The sequence below is a fragment of the Peromyscus leucopus genome, chromosome 1 (genome assembly GCF_004664715.2).
Source record: "Peromyscus leucopus breed LL Stock chromosome 1, UCI_PerLeu_2.1, whole genome shotgun sequence".
NCBI lineage: Eukaryota > Metazoa > Chordata > Mammalia > Rodentia > Cricetidae > Peromyscus > Peromyscus leucopus.
The window spans coordinates 16,871,199-16,893,158 of record NC_051063.1 but is presented as its reverse complement, the minus strand read 5'-3'; the positions used below and the strand labels follow the sequence as shown (position 1 = coordinate 16,893,158).

At 48.3% G+C, this 21,960-nt stretch overlaps 1 protein-coding gene across 1 annotated transcript in view; it reads right to left on the bottom strand.

Moving 5' to 3' along the window:
• Window positions 1-21,296, bottom strand: part of Klf9 (Kruppel like factor 9) — a 29,683-nt gene extending 8,387 nt beyond the window's left edge. The window contains exon 1 of the mRNA XM_028893933.2: window positions 19,281-21,296. Within this exon, the coding sequence (XP_028749766.1) occupies window positions 19,281-19,785 (505 nt within the window). The 5' untranslated portion in view covers window positions 19,786-21,296. The remainder of the gene's footprint in view (window positions 1-19,280) is intronic.
• Between the last annotated feature and the right edge of the window lie 664 nt (window positions 21,297-21,960).

Below are 21,960 nucleotides of genomic sequence, written 5' to 3'. Positions count from 1 at the left end.
CTGTCCCAGCTTCGCGAAAAGAGACCTACTTCCTGTCGGTTCGTTTTTTTATAGTATGTTGTTCTGCCTTCTCATTGGTTGTAAACCCAAACACATGACTGCCCCTAGGTTTTAAAGGCATATGTCCCCAATGCTGGCTATATCCCTGAACACACAGAGATGTTATGGGATTAAAGGCGTGTGCCACCACCGCCACACTCTTGCTATGGCTCTAATAGCTCTGACCCCCGGACAACTTTATTTATTAACATACAATCAAAATAATATTTCAGTACAATTAGATTACCACCACACCAGACTCTGCCTGGGAACCTACTTACTGGTTTCTCCTCTTCGCCCTGGTGAGAATGTGCACAGAACCTATTATGGGATACATGTGAATGGCAGAGACATGGTGCCACTGGCAAAGTGTTACGGGGTTTGCACCTAAGAAGTGTAAAACAGAAGCCAGGCATGGTGGGCACACCTGTAAACTCGACTCTCGGGAGGCTGAGGCAGGAAGTTTGCTCTGCAAAAGCCCATCTCAAAGAAAACGAAACACATGGAGAGAGGAGGAGGGGGAGAACGGAGAATCATTATGCAGAGAGGAGCGCGAGGCTGAAGGGAACAGAGACCTTGCTGAGAGGAGAAAACAGGCATAGAAACTGTGACCGGTCATGCCACACTCCCACTCTAAGGGGGAAACCAAGTCAGGCTCACTCTTTCAGCTTAGTGAGGAGGTCAAAGGGCAATGGCCAGCCTTCTTCTTCTCCATGGCACTCACAGCAAGGCAAGCATCAGTCCGAAGATCCTTAAGTCCGTCTGCAGTGTTAATGAGAGTTACCATTCTCCAGGGGTAAAAGTGGGCTGGTGCTAGAGTTTGTTTCTGGCCTTCTCAGGAAAACACACCCAGAGGCAATAACATAATAAACTCTGCCTTACAGGATCAGAGCTGCTAAGAGACCAAGGCTCTGAATTCTCATGATTTACATTCACACTCCCCGCCCCTCTCAGCACAAGCGAAGCACCTCTTTCTGACAGACTCTTCAGAGTATAAAATAAACTTGACCAAAAAAGCTACTGAACTTGGCACAGCCTGAGTAGCAGACTTGCTCTATGGAGACAACCAGGCCTCCGGAATGCTCCCAGGCCCACCATGGCAGGAGACAGGCCGAGCTGGGTCTTCCAGCTCCGCTCACATTGCTTCTTAGAAGGAATTGCCTGGCTACCAGCAATTAGTCAGTCCTAATGGACTGGATCTCAAATGCCTCTCAGAGGTTGAAGGCTTGGTCCCCAGGTGATGGTGCTATTAAGAGGTGATGGGTCGGCTAGGAAATGGAGCCTCATGGGGAAGTTAGGTCATCGAGGGCTATGTCCTGGAAGGGCATATTGGGACTCTGGCCCCTCTTCTCTCCTAGTTCCTCAGCTACCATGAGATGAACAGCCTCCACTACCCCACACTCCCACCATGATGCACTGCCCCATGGGTTCAAAGAAACCCAGGCAAGCAGCCGTAGCGGACCCTCTAAAATCGTAAGCCAAGATTAACTCTCCTCTTGAAACTGACATGTCTCGGGTATTTTGCCACGGCACAGAAAGCCAACTGATACAGTTGATGGTAAATATAGCTTGTTCTTATTGGGAAAGTCCTGAAGAGAATGGAGCCGAGACTCCATATACCATCTAGGAGAAGAGGGCACGGCACAGTGCTTGGCAGGTACACAGCCTGCCCATGGGCCCTTCCCAGCCCCATGCGGGCTCCCCTGGGTTGTCTCTGAGTCAAGGCTGCCACTGAGGTCTGAACCCGAAGTCAGAGAGGCCTCAGCCTTCAATACCTCCTTCTCCCTGTTTTTTCTCACCTTCCCTTCCTTAGCCTGAGAAAGCTCAAAGGAGATCTAACCTTGTCACGTCAAGGTTACAAATCTAGAAATCAAATGCCCTCACTGCTTCTTTCTGGCCAAAGCCAACCAACCTGGTAACAACAAATCTGAGGGAAGGAAGCTTCCTTCCAGACCAATCAAGAATCAGAGCTCCCTGCAAGTGCATAAAACCAGGCCTGCTTCTTCAGGAAAAACAGGTTTGTTTCTTGACAACAACAAAAAACCCACTCAAAGTCTATGGAAAAAGGGATAATTTGGTATTGGAAAATACATTACTGCGAGTGCACTTACAGATGCACACCTTGATTGATGCAGAACACTTGATAAAACTTAATGTTCCTCCCTAATAAAAGCTTTCGGGGAAAACAGAAAGAACATTATTTAGCAAGTTTGAAGAACAGACATCTGAAAGCTTCCTTCAGCTTAGGTCAGTAGTAAAATAAAAGTCCAAAGCCATCAGGGACACCTGCCCTGTCATTACAATGGATCTCTCTGTTCAGGAAAGGGGAGTGGATGAAGTTAGGTGAGGAAATCAGGGTGATACAACCTTTTTGACTGAAAAGTGAAGGTAACTGGGTGGAAAAAAATCCCATCTGCATTACAAGAGCAGGAGCTACGACTTTGTTATGATCTGCTCAGGAGCAGTCAGGATAGACCTAAAAATGAAGGCCCAGGATCTTCACAACAAAACTACAAGATTCAAAGAAAACACATGATGGAATATAGTTCTCAGGTCCTTAGAGGGTGAAGCTCCGTAGGGGGAACACCACAGTTCTGCACAAACTCATCCTCGACATTCACACACACTGTAAGAATTTCTTTTTCTTAAACTTGACAAATTTCTGAAGTTCACTTGTAAGAATAAATATGCCTGGCTTGCCAGGAAAATTCTGCAGAACAATAAGTACTTGCAAGACTCCTCGTTGAAATATATTATTAAAGCTGTAATAATTAAGATTGTGAGACACCGGCTCAGCACCAGAGCAGAACTGAAAACAATCCCAAGAATCGATCGGGGTTCAGTGTAGGATTCAGCACATGGCAACCCTAAGACTCTGTGGGGATTTTGTATATGGTAGAGGAGTATTTCAAGTCAGTGACTATATGTACTTTTTTCATAGTAACAGGGACATCAGACAAAAAGTTAAATCTGCAATCCTATCTTATATTTTTTACTTAAAGAAATTCTAATGGGCTATAAAGGTAAAAACTAAACAAACACAGATCAATGTTTTTGAATCATGATGGAATACAGGCTTTCTAAACACAAAGCCATAGGCAAAACTTACAGATATTTTTCTTAGTTTTGTTTTTGAGACAGGGTCTTTCTCTGTGTTGTCTAGTCTGGCCTCAAATTCACCATCCCCCTGCCTCAGGTTCTACATGGATAGGAAACTTTATACACATTATAAAACTTTATGAAACAAGAGCTTGAGCGCTGAGTTCATGAAATTATAGCACATAATAAAGATTAAAATCTATAAAACAATTAAGAACACTTGCAAATCAAGTAGCAGGGCGTCGGCAAGATGGCCCAGCCATTTAAAGTGCTTGCTGTCCAATATGGGCCACCGTAGTTTGACCTCTAGAAAAAGACAGATTCTGAAGCATTCTCAGCATCCCCAGAAAAATGGGCAGTCAAGACAAAAGAATCACTTAGAAGCTGGAGGACCAGCATGTCTATAGTATACAGCATGTAGAAACAACAAGAGACTCCACCCTCAACATGTTGAAAGAAGAAAACCAACTCCTAAAAGATGTCCTCTGACCTACACACACACACACACACACACACACACACACACACACACACACAAAAACAAACACACACAACAAAAAAAAAAAAAAAAAAAAAAAAAAAAAAAAAAAAAAAAACAAACAACATATCGCACACACACACACACACACCCATCATGTATATATAAAATGTATGAGTGCTCTGCATGTATGCCTGCATGCCAGAAGAGGCATCAGATCCTATTATAGATGGTCATGAGCCACCATAAGGTTGCTGGGAATTGAACAGCGCTCTTAACCTCTGAATCATCTCTCCAGCCCCGACTAAACAGGTTTTATTTAGGAATATACGTGTATATACATATATATGCATATAGTAACAATTGGTGAAAAAAGAGACCGTGAATTTGAAGGAGTGCAGGGAGGGCATGTAAGAGGGCTTGAGGGGAGAGAAGGTAGAAATGTTCTAATTATAGTATAATATCAAAACTTAAAAAAAAAAATCCTGATGGCTGGGGATGTAGATCAGTGACACAACATTTGCCTAGTATGTGTGAGGCCCTGGGTTTGATAAGTTCCCCCCCACCCCCCACCCCCACACACCTCTGAGCAAGGGAGATAGTACAGTCCTTGTTATGAAGCCCTGAGTTCAATCTCTGGCATATGCTAAAAAAAAAAAAAAAAAAAAAAAAAAACTAGGTAGAGCAATAGTGTGTAATCCCAGCACTCAGAAGGAAGCCATGAGAGGGTCAAAAGCTTCCTGGCTAGATCGTCTAGCTGAACTTGTAAACTCCAAGTTCAGTGAGACACAGGCAGGTCTCTGTGAGTTCAAGGCCAGCCTGATCTACACAGTAAGTACCAGGACAGCCAGAGATATGCAGAGAGACCCCCACCGCAAAATTAATTAATTAATTAATTAATTAACTAACTAAATGAGGGAGAGAAAACTTTGGTTGGGATATATTGGGGTTTTTTTTTGGGGGGGGGGTTCGAGACAGGGTTTTTCTCTGTGTAGTTTTGGTGCCTGTCCTAGATTTTGCTCTGTAGACCAGGCTGGCTTCAAACTCACAGAGATCTGCCTGCCTCTGCCTCCTGAGTGCTGGGATTAAAGGTGTGTGCCATCACCGCCCAGCAGTTAGGATATATTGTATGAGAGAAGAATAAATTTAAAAAATATGACACTTGAGGTCAACCTCTGGCCTTCACTCTGGTGTGTGCACATGCACCTGCACAGACATGAGCACATACATACATATTCGTACAAAATAACAGCCTAATGTAATAAAAGTGGACAAAGATGCAAATGAGAAATTTTCAAGAGGTACTAGTGATCAAGCAATACTATATAACTAGGAATAATGGGACACACCTCTAACCCCGACACTGTGGAGCCTGGTGTGGGAAGACAGCCATGAAAATCGAGGCATGCTTAGACTACACAGTGAGACCTTGCCTCAAAATAAATAATAGATAGATAGATAGATAGATAGATAGATAGATAGATAGATAGATAGATGATAGAGATAGAGAGAGAGAAAGAAAGAAAGAAAGAAAGAAAGAAAGAAAGAAAGAAAGAAAGAAAGGAAGGAAGAAAGAAAGAAAGAAAGGAAAAAAAAACTCAACCTTACAAAGTCATCAAATCATGTTGACCAAGGCACCAATGAGCCAGGGATGGTAGCTCACATCTATAGTCCCAGTACCTGGGATACTGAAGCAGGGAGACTGCCATGAGTTTGAGGCCAGTTTGAGCTACTCAGTGAGACAAGTAAAAAAAAAAAAAAGAAAGAAAGAAAGAAAGAAAGAAAGAAAGAAAGAAAGAAAGAAAGAAAGAAAGAAAGAAAGAAAGAAAGAGAAAGAGAGAGAGAGAAAGAAAGAAAGAAAGAAAGAAAGAAAGAAAGAAAGAAAGAAAGAAAGGGAAGGAAAAAAGGGGCAGGGAGTGTGGCTCACTTGGTAGACTGGTGGCTTCCCAGCATGTATGAAGCCTAGGGTTTGATCTCACATAAACCAGGCCTGGTAATACAGGCTCGTAATTGCAGCACTTGGCACATAGAGGCAGGAAGGTCAGTAATTCAAGCTTATCGTTACAGTGAGAGCTAGTGAGCTTGAGGTCAGCAGAGGCAGAGAAGGAACGGCCACCTCCATTCTTCTGTGCTGTCATGTGCAGATAAAACACGGATACAGATGATGATAGATAGATAGATAGATAGATAGATAGATAGATAGATAGACAGACAGACAGACAGTTATATATCTAACATTTAAAAGGGCATGGTGACATATACCTGTAACTCTAGTATTTAGCAGGCTACAACAGGAGGCTTACAAATCCAAATCCAGCCTGGTTTACACAGTACGCTCAAGGCCAAAATGAGTTATGTGAAGACATTATTTTAAAAACTAATAAATAGAGCTGAGCGGTGGTGGTGCATGCCTTTAATCCCAGCACTAGGGAGGAAGAGGCAGGAGGATGTCTGTGAGTTCCAGGCCAGCCTGGTCTACAGAGCGAGATCTAAGACAGGCACCAAAACTACAGAGAAACCCTGTCTCGAAAAACAAAAACAAAAAAAACAACAACAACAAAAACACCCCTAATAAATAAATAAATGTTTCTATGTGAATATACACATTTACTGACAACAATGATGCATTTGAGCTTAAGCTATTCCACAGACTATCAAGGAGTATTCCAAGACTGGTTGTTGTGCTATACATGCCTATAAATCAGCATTTGGGTAGCTGAGACTAGAGTATAGAGTTTGAGGCCAGTCTAGGTGACACAGTAAGACTGTCTCAAAAACAAAAAACAAACAAACAAAAAAAAACCCACACACACACACACACACACACACACACACACACACACACTCACACACAAAGAAAGAAAGAAAGAAAGAAAGAAAAAAAAAAGCCAGGTGGATCTCAGAGTCTAAGGTTAGCCTATACAGTGAACTCCAGGCCAGCCAGGGCTATGTCCTAAACAAAACAAAAAGCCAACCCAAAACAAGCAAACCAATGCGTCCTGTGGGAGCAGAGATGTATACTTCCTACGGAGAAATTAGTGGGTAGTCTAGGTGTCTAAAGGAGAAAGAAAAGGAGAAGTCACTGTCTCCTACTCCAACAACTCATTAGAAAGCGAGACCCTTTCGGGATATACATCTGTCGTCCCACACTTCTCATGTCTCCTTTCCTTTTTCCACATAGGACTCAGAAATGGCCCTAAACAAGAACAAAAAAAGGGCACCCCTCCTGAGTGTATGTTCTGCCCCACATTTCCAGGGCTGTCCAAATACTGCCATCCTTGCCAGGCAGAGGGAGGGCCAGTCCAACAACACAGCCTCACTGGGTCCCACACAGACCCGCCCACTTCCCTGGCCGTCCACCGCCACCTTCCCTCCACCCCTGGAGGGTCTGCAGGGGCAGAAGCACAGGTACCCCCACTCTCCGGCGCTCTCATGTGCACGCTCAACATAACAGTTTGTGAACTTCTCAGACGGAATCCCACCTCCTCCGACGTAAATCGTTTTCGTGAGCACTGGACTCAAAAATCAAGACGTCGTAAGTCTCCTGCTCACCGGAAGTATTGCCACACCCAAAATTGTTCTGAATGAGCAAGGATGCCTGGCAGCCTCTGAAGGGACAATCTTGTCCCCCACGGTTACCCATCCCAGTACCTCCTGCTCCACCTCTCTCCTGCAGCCTTTGTGGTTTTACTCCTTTCATGTTTGGCGGTTTTTGTTTTTTTATTTTTGCTTTGATGTGAGATGTCGGTGCTCAGCCTGTGGGTACCACCCATACTGTGGGTACCGAGTATCTGTGGGAAGGAAAGCAGCTCATGCACCAGTGTAGGCGCTTTAAAGGCAGTGGGTGTGTCCCAAGGCATAATGCATAACAGCCGCTTGTATCTGTGGAGTAAACCTGCCTGCTAGTGCTTGCACGACCCCCACACTCAATGGATCTGTGAGAACCCCACAGGCCCAGTGAAACCCCAAGGAAAGATGGCAGACAGGATTCTCGAGTCTTCCGGTACTTAGCACAGCAGGACCTCAGTCTTGTGGCCTCATCTCAGAAATTCTAAAACTAGTGCAGAGGCAAAAAAAAATACGAACCCCAAAGAGATCATTTCAAACACAAGAAAGGTCTGCAGCTTGGTACACGTCACTAGAAGGCATTATTTAGGTCATTTACAGAATTTAGAGCTGGGAGCGCCTAGCCATGCTCCAAAGGCCTCATAACCACATAGCTAGTTCCAAAGAAAGCAGATCCCAGCTTCCGTGAGCTGGTTCTCAGGGCAGCATGACTCCTACCTCTGCCCAGCCTCCTGCAGGAGATTTGAAGAGTGGATGGATGCTCAGGGGGCCTTCAATATCAAACCAGAAGCAAATGCTCAATAACTCTCTCCGACACATGGATTCTCGTCCTCGCTCCATTTTTATGATCACTGATTTCTAACCGGTCAGGTTCCAGAAACAGCCAGCACAAGGGGCCAGTGATTTGCCCAAGGACACCGCACAGACCAGTGCATGACCAGTTTAAAACCCAGCTCGAATGCTTACTCCGGTTTTGTGCATACAAAGAGATGAGATGCGAGAAAAGAGCCAAGGCTTGAACTGAAAGCACAGAGGCTCTTTCATGCCCGATTTTGCTTACTGTCCTCCTGGCCCTTCTTTCCATATGCAGTTAGGGGCAGGGGTGGCACTGTTAAGGCAGTGAAATGGCCATTCTGCCAGCTTTAAGTTTCAAAGTAACATTTCTAAAATGTAGAGCACCGAGCCTGGAGCTGTGGCACGCATCTGAAATTCCAGCACTTGAGGCTGAGGCAAGCAGATCACGAGTTCAAGGTCATTCTTGGCGGCCTAAGGAATTAAGGCTAGCGTGGGCTACATGAAGCTGTCTCAATAAACAAAAAGCTGTACACCTTAAGCTTATTCTCCCTGGGTTTGCCAACACTTCCAAGACCTTGGAGTCCACAGGCCCCCTAGTCCACGATGGCTCTGCTTAGAATCTAAGCCTTGGGTTGTTCATCTTTCTGAAAGTGCAGAAGCAGCAAGCCTCGGAAGAGACTGTAGTTGGAATTTTGATTGTTTCCTGGGCTCGATACCCTCCCTCTGCTGATGCTGGGCAGCAGGAAGCTACAGCCCCCAGCCAGCCACAGTCGGGAGGGAAGTCCTATGGTCCATAGTGGCTGTGCTGCTAAGCTATGTTTGAGGCTTACACGGGCCTTTTCTACTTTGTTATTTTCAGCCTACAATAGGCTTGTGATTAGAACGGGATTCGAAGAACACCATTCGTGTAGATAGATGTTAGAGGTCTCTAGGGAGCGCCAGAGCTCTTCACTCCTTTTTACAGACACACCCGGAAGTGCTCAGGAAAAGCTGCCTTCCCTCAGCCTCTCCGGAACACAAGCCTGTGGAAGCCCAGGCTAGGTAGGCCCCACTAACGGCACCTGAGGGGCTGGACTGCTGTGTGGGTCATTCCTCTATGCAGATCTGGGTTTCCTCCCCTCCAAATGGGGAGAGAAAGGACTAGGTGCCACGGGAGGAAGACAGTGTCACAAGCCCCAGGATCTCACTCCTGCAGCTGCTCTGCGGAAGCCCTCTTCAGCACATGCTATCAGTGAGGGCGGGGCACGCAGTGGCTGTGTGAGAGCCAATGGAGACCACCAGGCTGCAGGAGGGCTTGGCACGTGGACGACCCTCCACAGTGCCAGAGCAACAGGTGGGCTTGCTATTCCAGATGAGATATCACTCGGGGGAAGACAGGCAAAGGACCCCAAATTAGAGTGGCTGTTTTAAATTTTACCCTAGAAAAACAATAGAATGTAATACATTAACAAGCCATTTCTACAATCCTAGCACTTGGGAGACTGAAGCAGGAGGATTACCTTGAGTTTGAGGCCAGTGTGGGCTACAGAATACAGTCTTTAAAGAAACAAAAAACAAAAAACTCACTTGCCCTAAATAGAGACGTGACCAAGAACTCCTAAACTGCCAAGACAGCGTTATTTTCCAACAACAGAAATGGGAAGGCAGCCGGGGCGGTGGTGGCGCACGCCTTTAATCCTAGCACTCGGGAGGCAGAGGCAGGCAGATCTCTGTGAGTTTAAGGCCAGCCTGGGCTACAGAGTGAGTTCCAGGAAAGGCGCAAAGCTACCCAGAGAAACCCTGTCTCAAAAAACCAAAAAAAGAAAAAAGAAAGAAAGAAAAGAAATGGGAAGGCTGGAGCCTGACTGGCTATACCCACTCCACCAGCTAGCTTGGCTGTGACAAATGAGGACGAAAAGTGAGAGGTGATGCCATGCCATCACTTGTCTCCAGCTTCTTCTCCCATCCGGGGCCTGCACAGTGCTGGTATCAGGATATGGCTGTGGTGACAACAGTCCTACTCCACACAGGTCCCCATGAAACAGCCTGAGTTACGAATTCCTGCAGCAAAATGAGCCACAGATTCCCCTGGCTTAGTGTTCCTCACCAAAGGCTAGGAAGTGCAGGTCTGTGCTTTCCACCACAGGAAGCAGCCACACTACCATGTCCCCACAGGATCTGGCCAAGGGGCCCGGCTGGCCTTGGGTGCTCTCAGAATTCATTCCTCCCGCCTAACCTTCCCCAAGTGGTCAGATTAGAGGCATGCCCTTCACGCCCAGCTTCATTTTGCTCTTGTCTTTGAAACCATAGTGTTATAAAACTACAAGGGCAACCCAGGAATTTAAGTCACTTTGGTGTTTTGTTTTGTTTTAAGCTCTATTTTCTGTTTGTTGACTTTATTGTGGTGTTTCTGTTGAGTACTGTGCACACTGAAAGGATTTTGGAATCTCAACCGGAACCACTACATGAACGACTCGTCTTCACACAGACCTTATCTACAGCACCGTGGATAATAAATGTTCATGTGAGTGTGATTCACTCCCCCAAGCACTGAAATGGACAATCTGGAGTGGAGATCATGTAAACACCCTTGAAGACCTGCTGGTAAACTTGTTCCGTGTGAAGTTTTTGGTCTTATAGTCTCTTGACCATCTCCTCAGGAGGGCCTGCGGGTGTGTGTGAGCACTTGCAAGACGTGTTGATATCACCTGTTCTCTGCAGAGTCCTTTCTGTCCGTTCACTCATGGCCTATCTTTTCCACTGAGCTCCAGAGAGCAGAGGAAATAAATGCTGCTCTTTGGCGCTTCCTCCTAGCAAGCCTAAGTGGATGTAGGTGTTCGATTTGCCTTGTCTGGCCTATATTCCATCTTCCTGTCTGGCCTATATTCCATCTTCCTGTATTCCAACCAGTCCTTCCTCTGAGTCCTAGCAGTTCAGGAGCTGAGCCCACACCTTCAGACTTGAGAGGCTTGGAGGAGCTGGAACCCAGTTCTGCCATGCTGACGGTTTTCATAAGGGACACACAACTTCAGCTCAGCCGTGGCTTAAAGCCTGGGTCGCTTGCTGGAATCATTAGGAATGGGAAGTAGTCTTTCTGTGCGGCTTTGCTGAATTGGCAGGAAGTGAGTCTGGTGTTGCTTGGCAGCCATTTTAGCACCATTCAGAGAGAAACAGCTAATGAATGAAGCCAGAGCCAGCAACAGGGTGGTAAAGCCATAGAGAGACAGAAGGGGACAGAGAGGACACTGAATGCCCGCACTCTGAACCTGGAGCTCCATTTTTAATTAAAAAGAAATTTTTTAAAGCTTTGCAAAGTAGCCTAGGTTGGCCTCTTAATACATGGCTGCCTAATGCCCCCGCCTATCAGGTGCTAGGATTATAGGTATGGGACAGCCCACGTGGAACACTGTTTTCTTTTAAGCAAGTCTATGGACTTTCTTGCTTAGAACCTTCTATGGATCCAAAACCCAGACCTTGCAGTTGTTGTGGCGCTGGCCTATAATCTCAGCACCCTGGAAGCTGACGCAGGAAGACCAAGTGTTTGAAGACACCTTGGACCACAGAGTTTTTTTCAGGCTAGCCTGAGCTATATGGCCAGACGCTGTCTCAAAAAAAAAAAAAAAAAAAAAAAAAAAAAGAAAGAAAGCAAAATAAAAGCAGACTGAAACAATAATGACAACAAAATGGGTTCTTTTTCCGGCTGGAAGTAAACAATTTCGGATGACATGGGGAGTCAGGATTTGTGCGGAGTTTCCCAACCAAGGCTCATGAGAACCATCTTCACACCAGAGCTGGGACACGAAGAAGACAGCCTGACAAACACAAAAGAGCCCTTAAGAAACACCGAAATCACTTCTCACCAGGAAAAAGTCACGGGGTTAAGGTCAACAGCCCTCACAGACAACTCTTCGAACGTAGAAACATGACACACGTTGCCGGGTGGTGGTGGCACACGCCTTTAATCCCAGCACTTGGGAGGCAGAGGCAGGCGATCTTTGTAAGTTCAAGGCCAGCCTGGCCTACAGAGCGAGATCCAGAAAAGGTACAAAGCTACAGAGAAACCCTGTCTCAAAAGACCTAAATAAATAAATATGACACACGTAAGCTGTTTGGCCCAGGACCTGACACACCACATACCCAACATGACAGCACTCATGAAGTCATAATGGCCATCAGCAGTTGACATACCTTTCACTTGTAACAGTCACTCAGAATCATCTAGAATTTTAAACAAGAATTCCAGGACTCTCAAAGGTTTCTGAAATATAAATGTAAAGTATTTATTTACCTTTAATTGTAATAATTCTCAGCCTAAGATTAGCATGCTAAATCTTTTAAATGCCTCGTCTGAACTTGGCCTCCTAACTTCAATAACATGTAATTATGGAATTCCATTTTACAGGTGAGAAACCTGAGGTTCAGGACATAAAAGCTTTGCCTGAGTCCTTGTGATGAGAGTAAGGCAGGCAGGGATAGGCCATGAAGAGCGTGCTGAAGGCCCGTGCTCCCAGCCACGGCACCCCTGCCTTCATGCTGGAGGTAAAGGTTCTTCTAGAAGCCCCTCACCTTCTAGCTCCTCAGGAGACTACTCTGATGGGCCAGGGCCCCCTCTTCACTGACTGAAATCTTAGAGCTGGCCCCCTGGACAGGACAGAGAGTGAAGTTCCCCCACCTTTCTCCCACTTTTCTGAGCAACACTGATCTGTATAAATCTTTCCAGTCTGAACTGTCTAGGGTCTGGGCTGAAGAAATGGCTTATTAGCTAAGAGCGCTCACTGCTCTTTCAGAGGCTCTTAGTTCAGTTCCCAGCACCCACATCGAGGGCCTCACCACTGTCTGTACAATTAACTCCCTCTCCAAGGGATTGGACACATCTGGCCCTGTCAGCACCTGAACTCACGTGTGCATACACAGGCAGACACACACCTTCACATAATTAAAACAAAAATGTCCGTCATCCCCAGACTAGGGCCTGGGCCATTTGTCCCTGTGCCTACCCAGTGGTTCCCATACCCAGTTGTCACAGACTCCCAGAAGCATTCATTCACTTCCACAAAGAGGGAGGTTCTCAAACATGTCTAAACTTCACTGAAGACAAAACACAGCACTGTCTGCATTTCAAAACCTAGTCATTAATTTTGTATGGTATAAGCTCCCATGGTTTTATTTTAATCTATTTAAATGATGTCTTCTCACTTTTTCAAAGGACTCAAACTGGTCAGTCAGGGATGAATTATACTCTCTAGTTCATAGTAGTGATCATTCTCAATCTCATTTTAAAAATAAATTCAGCACGGGCGGTGGTGGCTCATGCTTTTAATACCAGCACTCCAGAGGCAGAAGTGGTCAGATCCCTTAGTTCGAGGCCAGCCTGGTCTACAGAGTGAGTTCCAGGACGGCCAGGGTTACACAGAGAAACCTTGTCTCAAAAAACCAATAACAATAATAGTAATAATAATAATAAATAAATAAATTCGGAGGCTTAGGGATATAGTGCAATGGTTGCTTGCCTAGCACTCGGGAGGTTCGGGTTCCATCTCCCAACTCTAGGAAATACATTCATTCACTCAAAGACCCAGCAGCTCTGGCCTTGGATGATGAAGTGGGAAACCTTCGGATTCCAGGTCCAGATTCTCATTCTCACCACAGGCTTCCAAAGTCCTGTACACCAGGGAGGAGGAGCTCAGAAAAAAGGGAGCTTGAAGGCAGGCCTCACTAACACAAGTATCTAGGCAAAAGTGGAAGTGAACGTGCAGGAAGACCCCAGGGGTTGAAAAAAAAACACCTGCTCTTCTCTTCCCTCTCGGGGGACCCCATTCTCTTTAATGTTAACATTAGTCCTACACTTGCTGAGGAGGCTGCTTGAGGCCAAGACAAGACAAATACTCACTCTTGGCCTGAATGCACCAAACTGGTGTTGAAGTTCTAGGAGCCTTCCAGGAAGGGAGAGCGAGGCCTCTCCCTGAGCTTTGCCTGGGACTCGTGGAGTTGGCTGGTAACAAAAGGGCAGAGGCTAGTCCATTCCACCAAGCCCCTTCGACCGATTAATTCCCCTAAGCAGTATTTTAGGAATAGATTTAAAACAACAACAAAAATAAAACCTTGTTAATTACAGAGTCAAACCCTCAGGAACTCACAATGGAGGGAGAACGGGGCACACACAGACGCAAGCTGGAAGCCACAGGCTTTGACGTTTTTTCTACAAAAAACTGGAGGCACTTAGAAGATTCCAGGATAAGCTCAGAGTCACATGCTAGTGGAGGCAGGAGGGCTTTTGTATCCTAGCAGCCTGCCTCCAAATCTCCCAAGTTCTTCCAAATGCTTCGGCAGACCAAACCCATCTCAGAGGGTGGGCACATGCTCTTTTATAGACAAAATGATGGATGAGTCGACCTTTCAAGGTCACGTCCAACCTCCAAAGTCTATTCTTTTCAGACCAGCAACTACTGCCACCAAGTGCTGAGTTAGGCCTAGGCCTGTGACTAACTTCCAACAAAAAGTGGGGGGCAGACTGGGAGCCAGGATTACTCAAGACCACTGCTGGAAGGATCTCTCTTTCCCTTTTTAACATCAGTGGGTCTTTCCCCCCTTCTTTTTTGCCTATCCTTTTTGCATGTGCCGCATAGAAACAGAAAGTGCCTTTGTACCAATTACTAGGCATTAATTTACGCTCCTCCGTGGGCGCTGGGCTTGCTGGAGAAACACTAGGGAAGGGTGGGAGGGTGATGTGGGGGCGGTTTCTAGCTGTAAGCTCCCTCCCCCCCCACACACACACCCCAACCCTGAGAATAGATAAGGCAAGAGAGAGAAAATAAAAAGCAGACTAAGAAACACAACGGGCCCGGGTGTTGTTTTTCAATACTAACAATGCTAATGATAGGAAGGCATCCAGAAACCTCGCTGAAAGCAGGCTCCAAGCAGAGCTAGCCCTGTGGTTTTAGGAGCTGCTGAAAGAGCGCTCGGGAATCATCTGCCCACTTTTCCTCTCAATGAACTTATTAGGGAAGATCGTTGTCAGCCACTTTCCCAATATGTCCTCAGCTGTTTCTCCCTGGGAAGTTCACTTTGGGAGTTTCCCACAGACACTGCGGAATGACGGGGGCCTTGGGAGAAGCATCAACAACCGGAATGGAGCCCCAGAGTCCTCTTCCCTTCACAGCATTGTGTCTGAAGGCAACGGGGTGCCACCATCCAGAGGACCCTGTTTCCTATGGGGCCTCCCACCTCCAACCTTGGGCCCACTCACACTCCTCGGAGAGGGAAACCAAGGAAACGCCCACGGGCTTTGTAATTGTACCCCATTTGCATTTCATGCTGTGAAGCAGAGATGCTTGCCAGCTTCAGAAGAAGGCCACCCTGCTTTTTCAGTGCTAGGGCAAGGAGATGGGGCAAGTAAGAGAAGGAGGAGGTCCTTCTTTTCTTCCAGACTAGGAACAAGAGTCACCAGGGTGGGTCTCTATCTCCAGAGGAAATTTCAACTAGGCCAAATAACCAAAGGCCACCCTATCCTGAACTCCAGAGAAGTGCACCTTATCTGGAATTCACTAGCAAACCCACAAGAACCCAACACACTCAGAAACCCATCTTCCCTTCAGTGGGGAGCTGTATGTGGCTCTGCACACCTTTCTCTGCAATTCATTGCTACTTCTCTGCACAGGGCACTTGAAAGTGAGTCTAGACATTCTCACTAGGGTGGGTGGGTGAACGACATCCCCAGGTGGGCAAAAATTGGCTCGTTGATAGTCAGAAACAATATGGCCCTCTAAATAAGTAGCTCTATAATTTATCCTCTCAGTGTTAAGACACCACAGGGTACAGGGTGGGCATTTGTACAATAATGTCGTCTCAAGCCTCCATATATATATATAAAATGGGAATATAGTAGAGGAATACTCCCACAGGCAAGTCACCTCCTTACCATTCGGGTTCAGTTGTAAATACATGCAGGAAGGATGCAGTTTATGAAATACTATCCCGTATCACTGTGGGAAGCTGCCTGCAAAGACTAGGTCAAAGAACACACCTCCTTAAGGACAGGGTTTCCTAGTACTCATAAAAAGGGGAGAAGGTGATAAGGACCAGGTGAGAACACTAGGGCCTCTCAGTCTAGGGCTTGGCGCCACAGCCAGAGTTGGTTCTGGCCCTGAAGTCCAGCCTCCCTGAGCTTTGGTTTGGGTGCTAAGAATTGAACCCTGGGCCTTGGGCATGCTAAGCATACACTTCGCCACTGAGCACCTCTAGCCCCTAGAAGTGGCTTCACATCACATTTCTTTGTTTGAGACAAGGTCTCACTATGTAGCCCTGGCTGGCCTGTAACTTGCTCTGTAGACCAGGCTGGCCTCAAACTTACACAGATCTACCTTTCTCTGTATACAGATCTACCACATCCAGCCATATCACACTTATACTCTACCACGAGACTCTCCTTGACCAAACAGGTAACTCCAGAGCTACAGAGAATAGTGAGTGACAGAGCCACTGAGGACCTGGAAAGAAACTTTTCCACCTGAGTTAGAATTGCCAGTATAGGCATTCCTAAGACCACCATACATTCTATTCCAAAAGTGGAGGAAGGCTTCTGTTATGGACGCTATCTCAGTCCCTTCTGCCAGACAGTCTGAGTATACAAGGAAAAAGTATAAGTCTGGTGTACATGCCTCTAACCTCAACATTTGGGAGGTGTCGGGGGTGGGGGGGATGGAGGGGGGTCCAGGAATTCAAGTCCAGATTAGCTATTTTTGCAAGACCTTGTCTCCAAAAACCCAAAATAAACATAAATAAATGAGGTCCACCCAAGATAAAGCAGTTCAGACCAATTGTTGCTAGGCAAGGATCCGGGCCACTCAGTATTTGCCAGATCTTCTGATTTTTCCAGAGAACTAGAAATCTGGCCTTATGCCAGAATCCTGATTTTTAGATGCTGATAACTAATGAAATTTTTATAAACTCTGTGCCGTCCACGGCAAACAAATCTGCAAAGCAAATTCTGCAGCAGGGATACTCCAGTTTGCAAACCCCAAATCATGAAGACCTGCTTAGGGTCTCAAGGAACAGACAGCAAGGCAAATCCGAGCCCAGTTCAGCCCCCTCAACTGTGTCCTTCCTCGGGACACCGCGGAAGGAGCTCCGCGGAATTAAAGGACACATTTTTTTGAAATGATTCCACTTCTAAAGCTGCCCTGTGGAAGCAGGTCTGCACAAGGCTCTATAAGGCAGTGAGCAAGCAAGGGGATTCTCAAGGGAACGTGTGGAGCAGCCTGAACACGGGGGTGTGGCAGGGATTCTGAAGATCCGAGGCTGTCTCCAGGCACCTTCAGGATTTGAGAACCAGCAGAAAGAAAATCAGGAGGCTCCTTGCCCCACCAACCAAGATCTAACCTGAAGCCGTCTGAGAATCCAAGTGCCTGAAACTCAACTTGGCATGTGCTTTCCCGTCAGTACACCTCAGGCAACATCTGTAGAGGCTGGAGTTTTTGCCCACACTAGCAGGACAGAGTCCTTCACCCCTCCCCAACCACCCCTCACCCCCCCACACCATAAATAAGACCCCTGCAATCACCACACCACTAGAACCTAAAGAATGACTGCAGTATTTAAAACGGGGAAGAGTATTTATTTCACTTCCTTTTCCACTCTGAACTGTGTGAAAGGTTCTCCTGAAACAGCTGAGCTGACATGCCTTATGGAGAATTAAAGAGCAGCACGCATGCACGCACACATGAGCAGCCATTTCTACAAACGCCCGAGAAAAGCACTCAGCCGAAATGGCCCAGAATGCTGGGTGTATGTATCTACTGCTGAGCCACGGAGGCACTGCGGGCCTCCCCACTTACACCACTGGGCAGCCCTCCTGAAGGAGAAAATGCCTTTGCTCAAGGTGGCAGTGGGTGTCCATGTGAGCTACTGAACCCGGGGAACATGGCTGACATGGCCAGGCCCGCCCAACAGCTGTGGTGAGTAACACGCTGAGTTCATACACCACTCTTCGCCTCCCAGAGCCCTAGTAAAGGTCACACCCCTCACTGAGGGTACAGGCCTGTCCAACTGCCTTACAGATTCAAACTTTCAAAGGTGACGTTTCATATGGCAACCTAGAAGCGGATCCCTAAAAGCACCTGTTTTTTCATGATCACTAGGAAATTCAGATTTATATGGGTGTTGGCAGCCACCCCCAAAAGACCCATTTTCCAAAGGAAATAAAAAAGAAGAGGTGTTTACACAGTCCTTCTTTTAAAAGGCGAACAAAGCCGAAAACCCCAACAAGAGCACCATTTTGAAACCAAAGGTTCAGGATCTCTCCTACAAAATATCAAACCTTCACACCAAAAATCCTCCACGCCTTTCCACACAATGACAACAACTTCTTAAGCTGTCTCAGGGCCGAAGGGAAGGGTCTGCTGCCTGATCATAACAGCAGTTACAAACGACCCTTCCTAAGCTGATCAGACGGCACGTCCACATGTGAACGCTTTCCAACTTGTCCTGTGCATGTTTAATTGGAACAACCAGAGCCAGCTGACCAAGGTCCCTCTAAGTCCCAATGCCCATTCCACACAGCAGATGTCTTTCCAGCCACGTTGGTGTATGCTGCTTGGCCTACCGCTAGCAGAAGCGCCCCACATCATCCCTGAGGCCCTGAACTCCAGCAAGGACCACACCTCTCTACTTAGGGTTCAGGCATGCTACCTAATAAGTCACATGGGGGACAGATCAGCACTGAATCACGTCCCTTAGGAAGGCTAACTGGTCGCGAAGTTAATCCGCCAACCATTCCTTCATCAGTCTCCCCTGCAGCCTGAAGCAGTTTTATTTTAAACCTCTCAGGGGGCTCTTGGCCAAATTTAAAACCACCTTGGCAAGCCCTGAAAAGTAGCCGCCATCCAGCTAAATGAGTCCTTAGTCATCCCTAAAAGGATTCACGCGGAGTGCGGCTTCCCCCCACGCCGCGACCCCTCCGCTGCAACCCCACCAGGGAATGGAATAAAAAGCTGCGCCATCTGACTGCCCGCCGCCAGCGTCTCCCCAGGTGGGGCGGCCCCGCAGCGGCGGGGTGCGGAGTCCCGGGGGCGGGGCGGGCAAGGGAGGGGCGGGCCCGCTCCCCGGCCAAGCCACGCAAGCCACTCTCTCAGCCCGGCCGTTTGGGGGGCTCCGGGGGGCTCCTAAAGGTTGGGGCCCAAGTAAGGAGAGAGTGCAAGAGTTAAACAGCATCTTCCCCAAAAATGTTTGCAGCCTCTAGGCCGAGTGCGGAGTCCTGGGCGCCCAGGAATGCCGGCCGGCCAAAGGTTAGCTAAGCCCAGAGCGGGGGAGAGGCGACGCCGCTAACCTGTATGCACTCTGTAATGGGCTTTAAGATGGGAGGATTTTCCATAGACTTTCCCACAGCCACTGTAGGGGCACTTGTGCCTCTTTTCGGAGGCGTGTTTCCCCTTCGCAGCCACTCCGGAGTGGAGGAGGGAGAGCGGGCTGGGCGTGTTGCCAGAATCCTGTCTCTCCTCCGGGCTGTGGGAAGGACTCGACCCAGATTCGGTGGTCACGTCGCTGTCGGATCCTATATCCTCATCGGGACTCTCCAGACTGTCGCTGCACACCGAGGGGGTCTGGATGGGTCTGTACTTGTTCAGGTCCAACAAGCTCTTGGCGATGGTGACCAGCGTGCAATAATCCTTCCAGGTGTCCCCCGGGTCACCGTGCTCCTTGGTCACCTCGCGCTCAGGTAGTCGCAGCCGCTCGGCGTCCGGAGCGCCCCCATGCTCCGGCACGGCGGTGCGGTTGGAGATGGAAACCAGACACTGGGCAGCCACGAAGTCCATGTAGGCGGCCGCGGACATGGTGCGGGCGACGGCACCCCGGGCGGTGCGGCCAAACTTGACGGTGGCTGCGGAGCTTCGGCTCGCCCTGCCCTGGCCTCGGACGACGAGCGGTGCGGCGAGGCCGAGGGGGCGGGGGCGCGGGAGCTCGCGACTCGCGGGAGCGCCGAGGCGACCTCAGCCCCTCATCTTTACGTAACCGGCTGCGCCTCCGCACGCAGCAGCCGCGGCCGGCTCCGCCGCTGTCGCCGCCGCCCTGCCCGGCGCCCCGCGCGATTCCCCCGACGGGCGCGCCCTCCTCCTGAGCCGCCTCCTTGGAGAGATGCCACACGTGGCGGTCGCAAGTTTATTCGACTGCAAACGCGTCCGAGTCGCGGGGAAAGGCAACTGCGAGCCAGGCGCACGCCCTCGGCCGCCTCTCCGCCGAGCTCACGCCCCGGGGCATCAGCCGAGGACGCGGACGCGGGGGGCGGGGACCGAGCGGGGCGCCGCGCCTCCTAGAAGACACTTCTTCCCGCGTCCGCCGACGGCCGCCGAGCCCCTGGTCCTGCCGCGCCGCGCCGCTCCGGCATTCTCCAGCTCAGTAACAATTTCGCAGAATCCCATCACGTCACAATCCAGGCCCCCTCCAATTGGCCAGTGGGGAGGGTGATTCAACTCTGTTTACTTTCTCCCCCTGCCAGTCAGAAGGGCCCTTCGGTGGAGAGGTGCGTCTAGAACTACGGCGCGCGGCCAATCCGACCGTTCCGTTCCGCCGCCGCGTGCTTGCCCCTCCAGCCCCGAACGCTGACATTTAAAAGGGAAACTGCTCCGAGCCGGGCGGCGCAGCCCCGCGGATGCCGCCCGGTCCGCGCGCGCGCCCACGCCTCCCGGCCCACGTGCCAGCTGGCGTGGCTTGGAGACGTATCTCCCCCAGGCGGTTACACCCGTCCCTAGGGACGAAACAGAACTTCGGCTGCGGGGTTCCAGCCCTCAAACAGTTAAGTGACTTCCTGCAAACGCTACAGTCCCAGCAACCAGCCTTCCAATCAAAAGTAAGTTGGTTGATGTCACTGGCATTGGCTCAGCCAATCAGAAGGGCGTTCCGAATGCAAGCGCTCTGACACTTGTAAACCCGCGGAGCTGTAGTGCAACCGGACAGAGCTTTACGTTTTGTGTTGCTGGTGGTAACCCTGAAAGATAGGTGGGAGGACGGAGTGATTAATAAATGCAGTAGGAATCTAGTTTTAAACAACCCCTCAATATGGCAGGCCACGTTATACAAGGACTCTCTGAAGAGACAGCATCGATTCTTTCTTGTTTGGATTGCAGCACTTTGGACATGACTGAAAGTTCTTCCACCCCACACATAAACTATAAGAAATTCATCGAAAAAAAAAATCACAGCTAACAAAAAAATCTAGTCCCATATCCAATGGCCCTGCACAGAAGCACCACATCTTGGTATTTTGCTATACCCCAATGTTCCAACTGCCCCAAGTGCCTTCTTAACCCAGGGAAGACCAGCGGAAGCCCCTCGTTTGCATGACTTTAAAAATCCTTTTCAGGGACTCCTCCCAGTTCCTGCAGGGTACATTTCCTTCCCTAGCTTTACAAATGTGGAGAACAAGACTTTTCTACCTTATCAGCTAGATAATGGCAGAACTCAATAGAAACCACGGGGTTCCTGATTCCCAACTCTCCTTTAGAAGAACCCTGTGAAACATTAACTATGTTAAATAGATTCTTAAGAACTGGAACCAGCCAGAAATCCTAACCAGCTGAATCTTGTTGCATTACTTGATCAACAATTAGTGTGGGTTTGTCGTGAATGCTGGGGTTGTTTTCCATCTTGATAGCTGGGCAGAGAAACTAGAGCCAATATCCCTAGCAGGGGCATACTGTGAGGGGCACTGCTGATTAAAAATCCATCCACTTATCCTGAGTATGAAAGGCTCTTGTTTCCATGAAATGCTAATTCTGCAAATTTCACAATATCTAACCCTGACTCCCACTGCTGATTAACCTTTAATACTTGGGATGCTTCCACTGGGTTCTTCTGGGTCTCAGTTTGAAGGTAGATTGTTTTGACTTTTAAAGTGATGCAGGAAAGACACCACACAAGGTCATTTCCCAGGGAAAAGAACATGTAGAGGGGGGCTGACCCATGGGGGCTGACCCATGGAGAATTACCACCATGATCACATCAGTATCCAA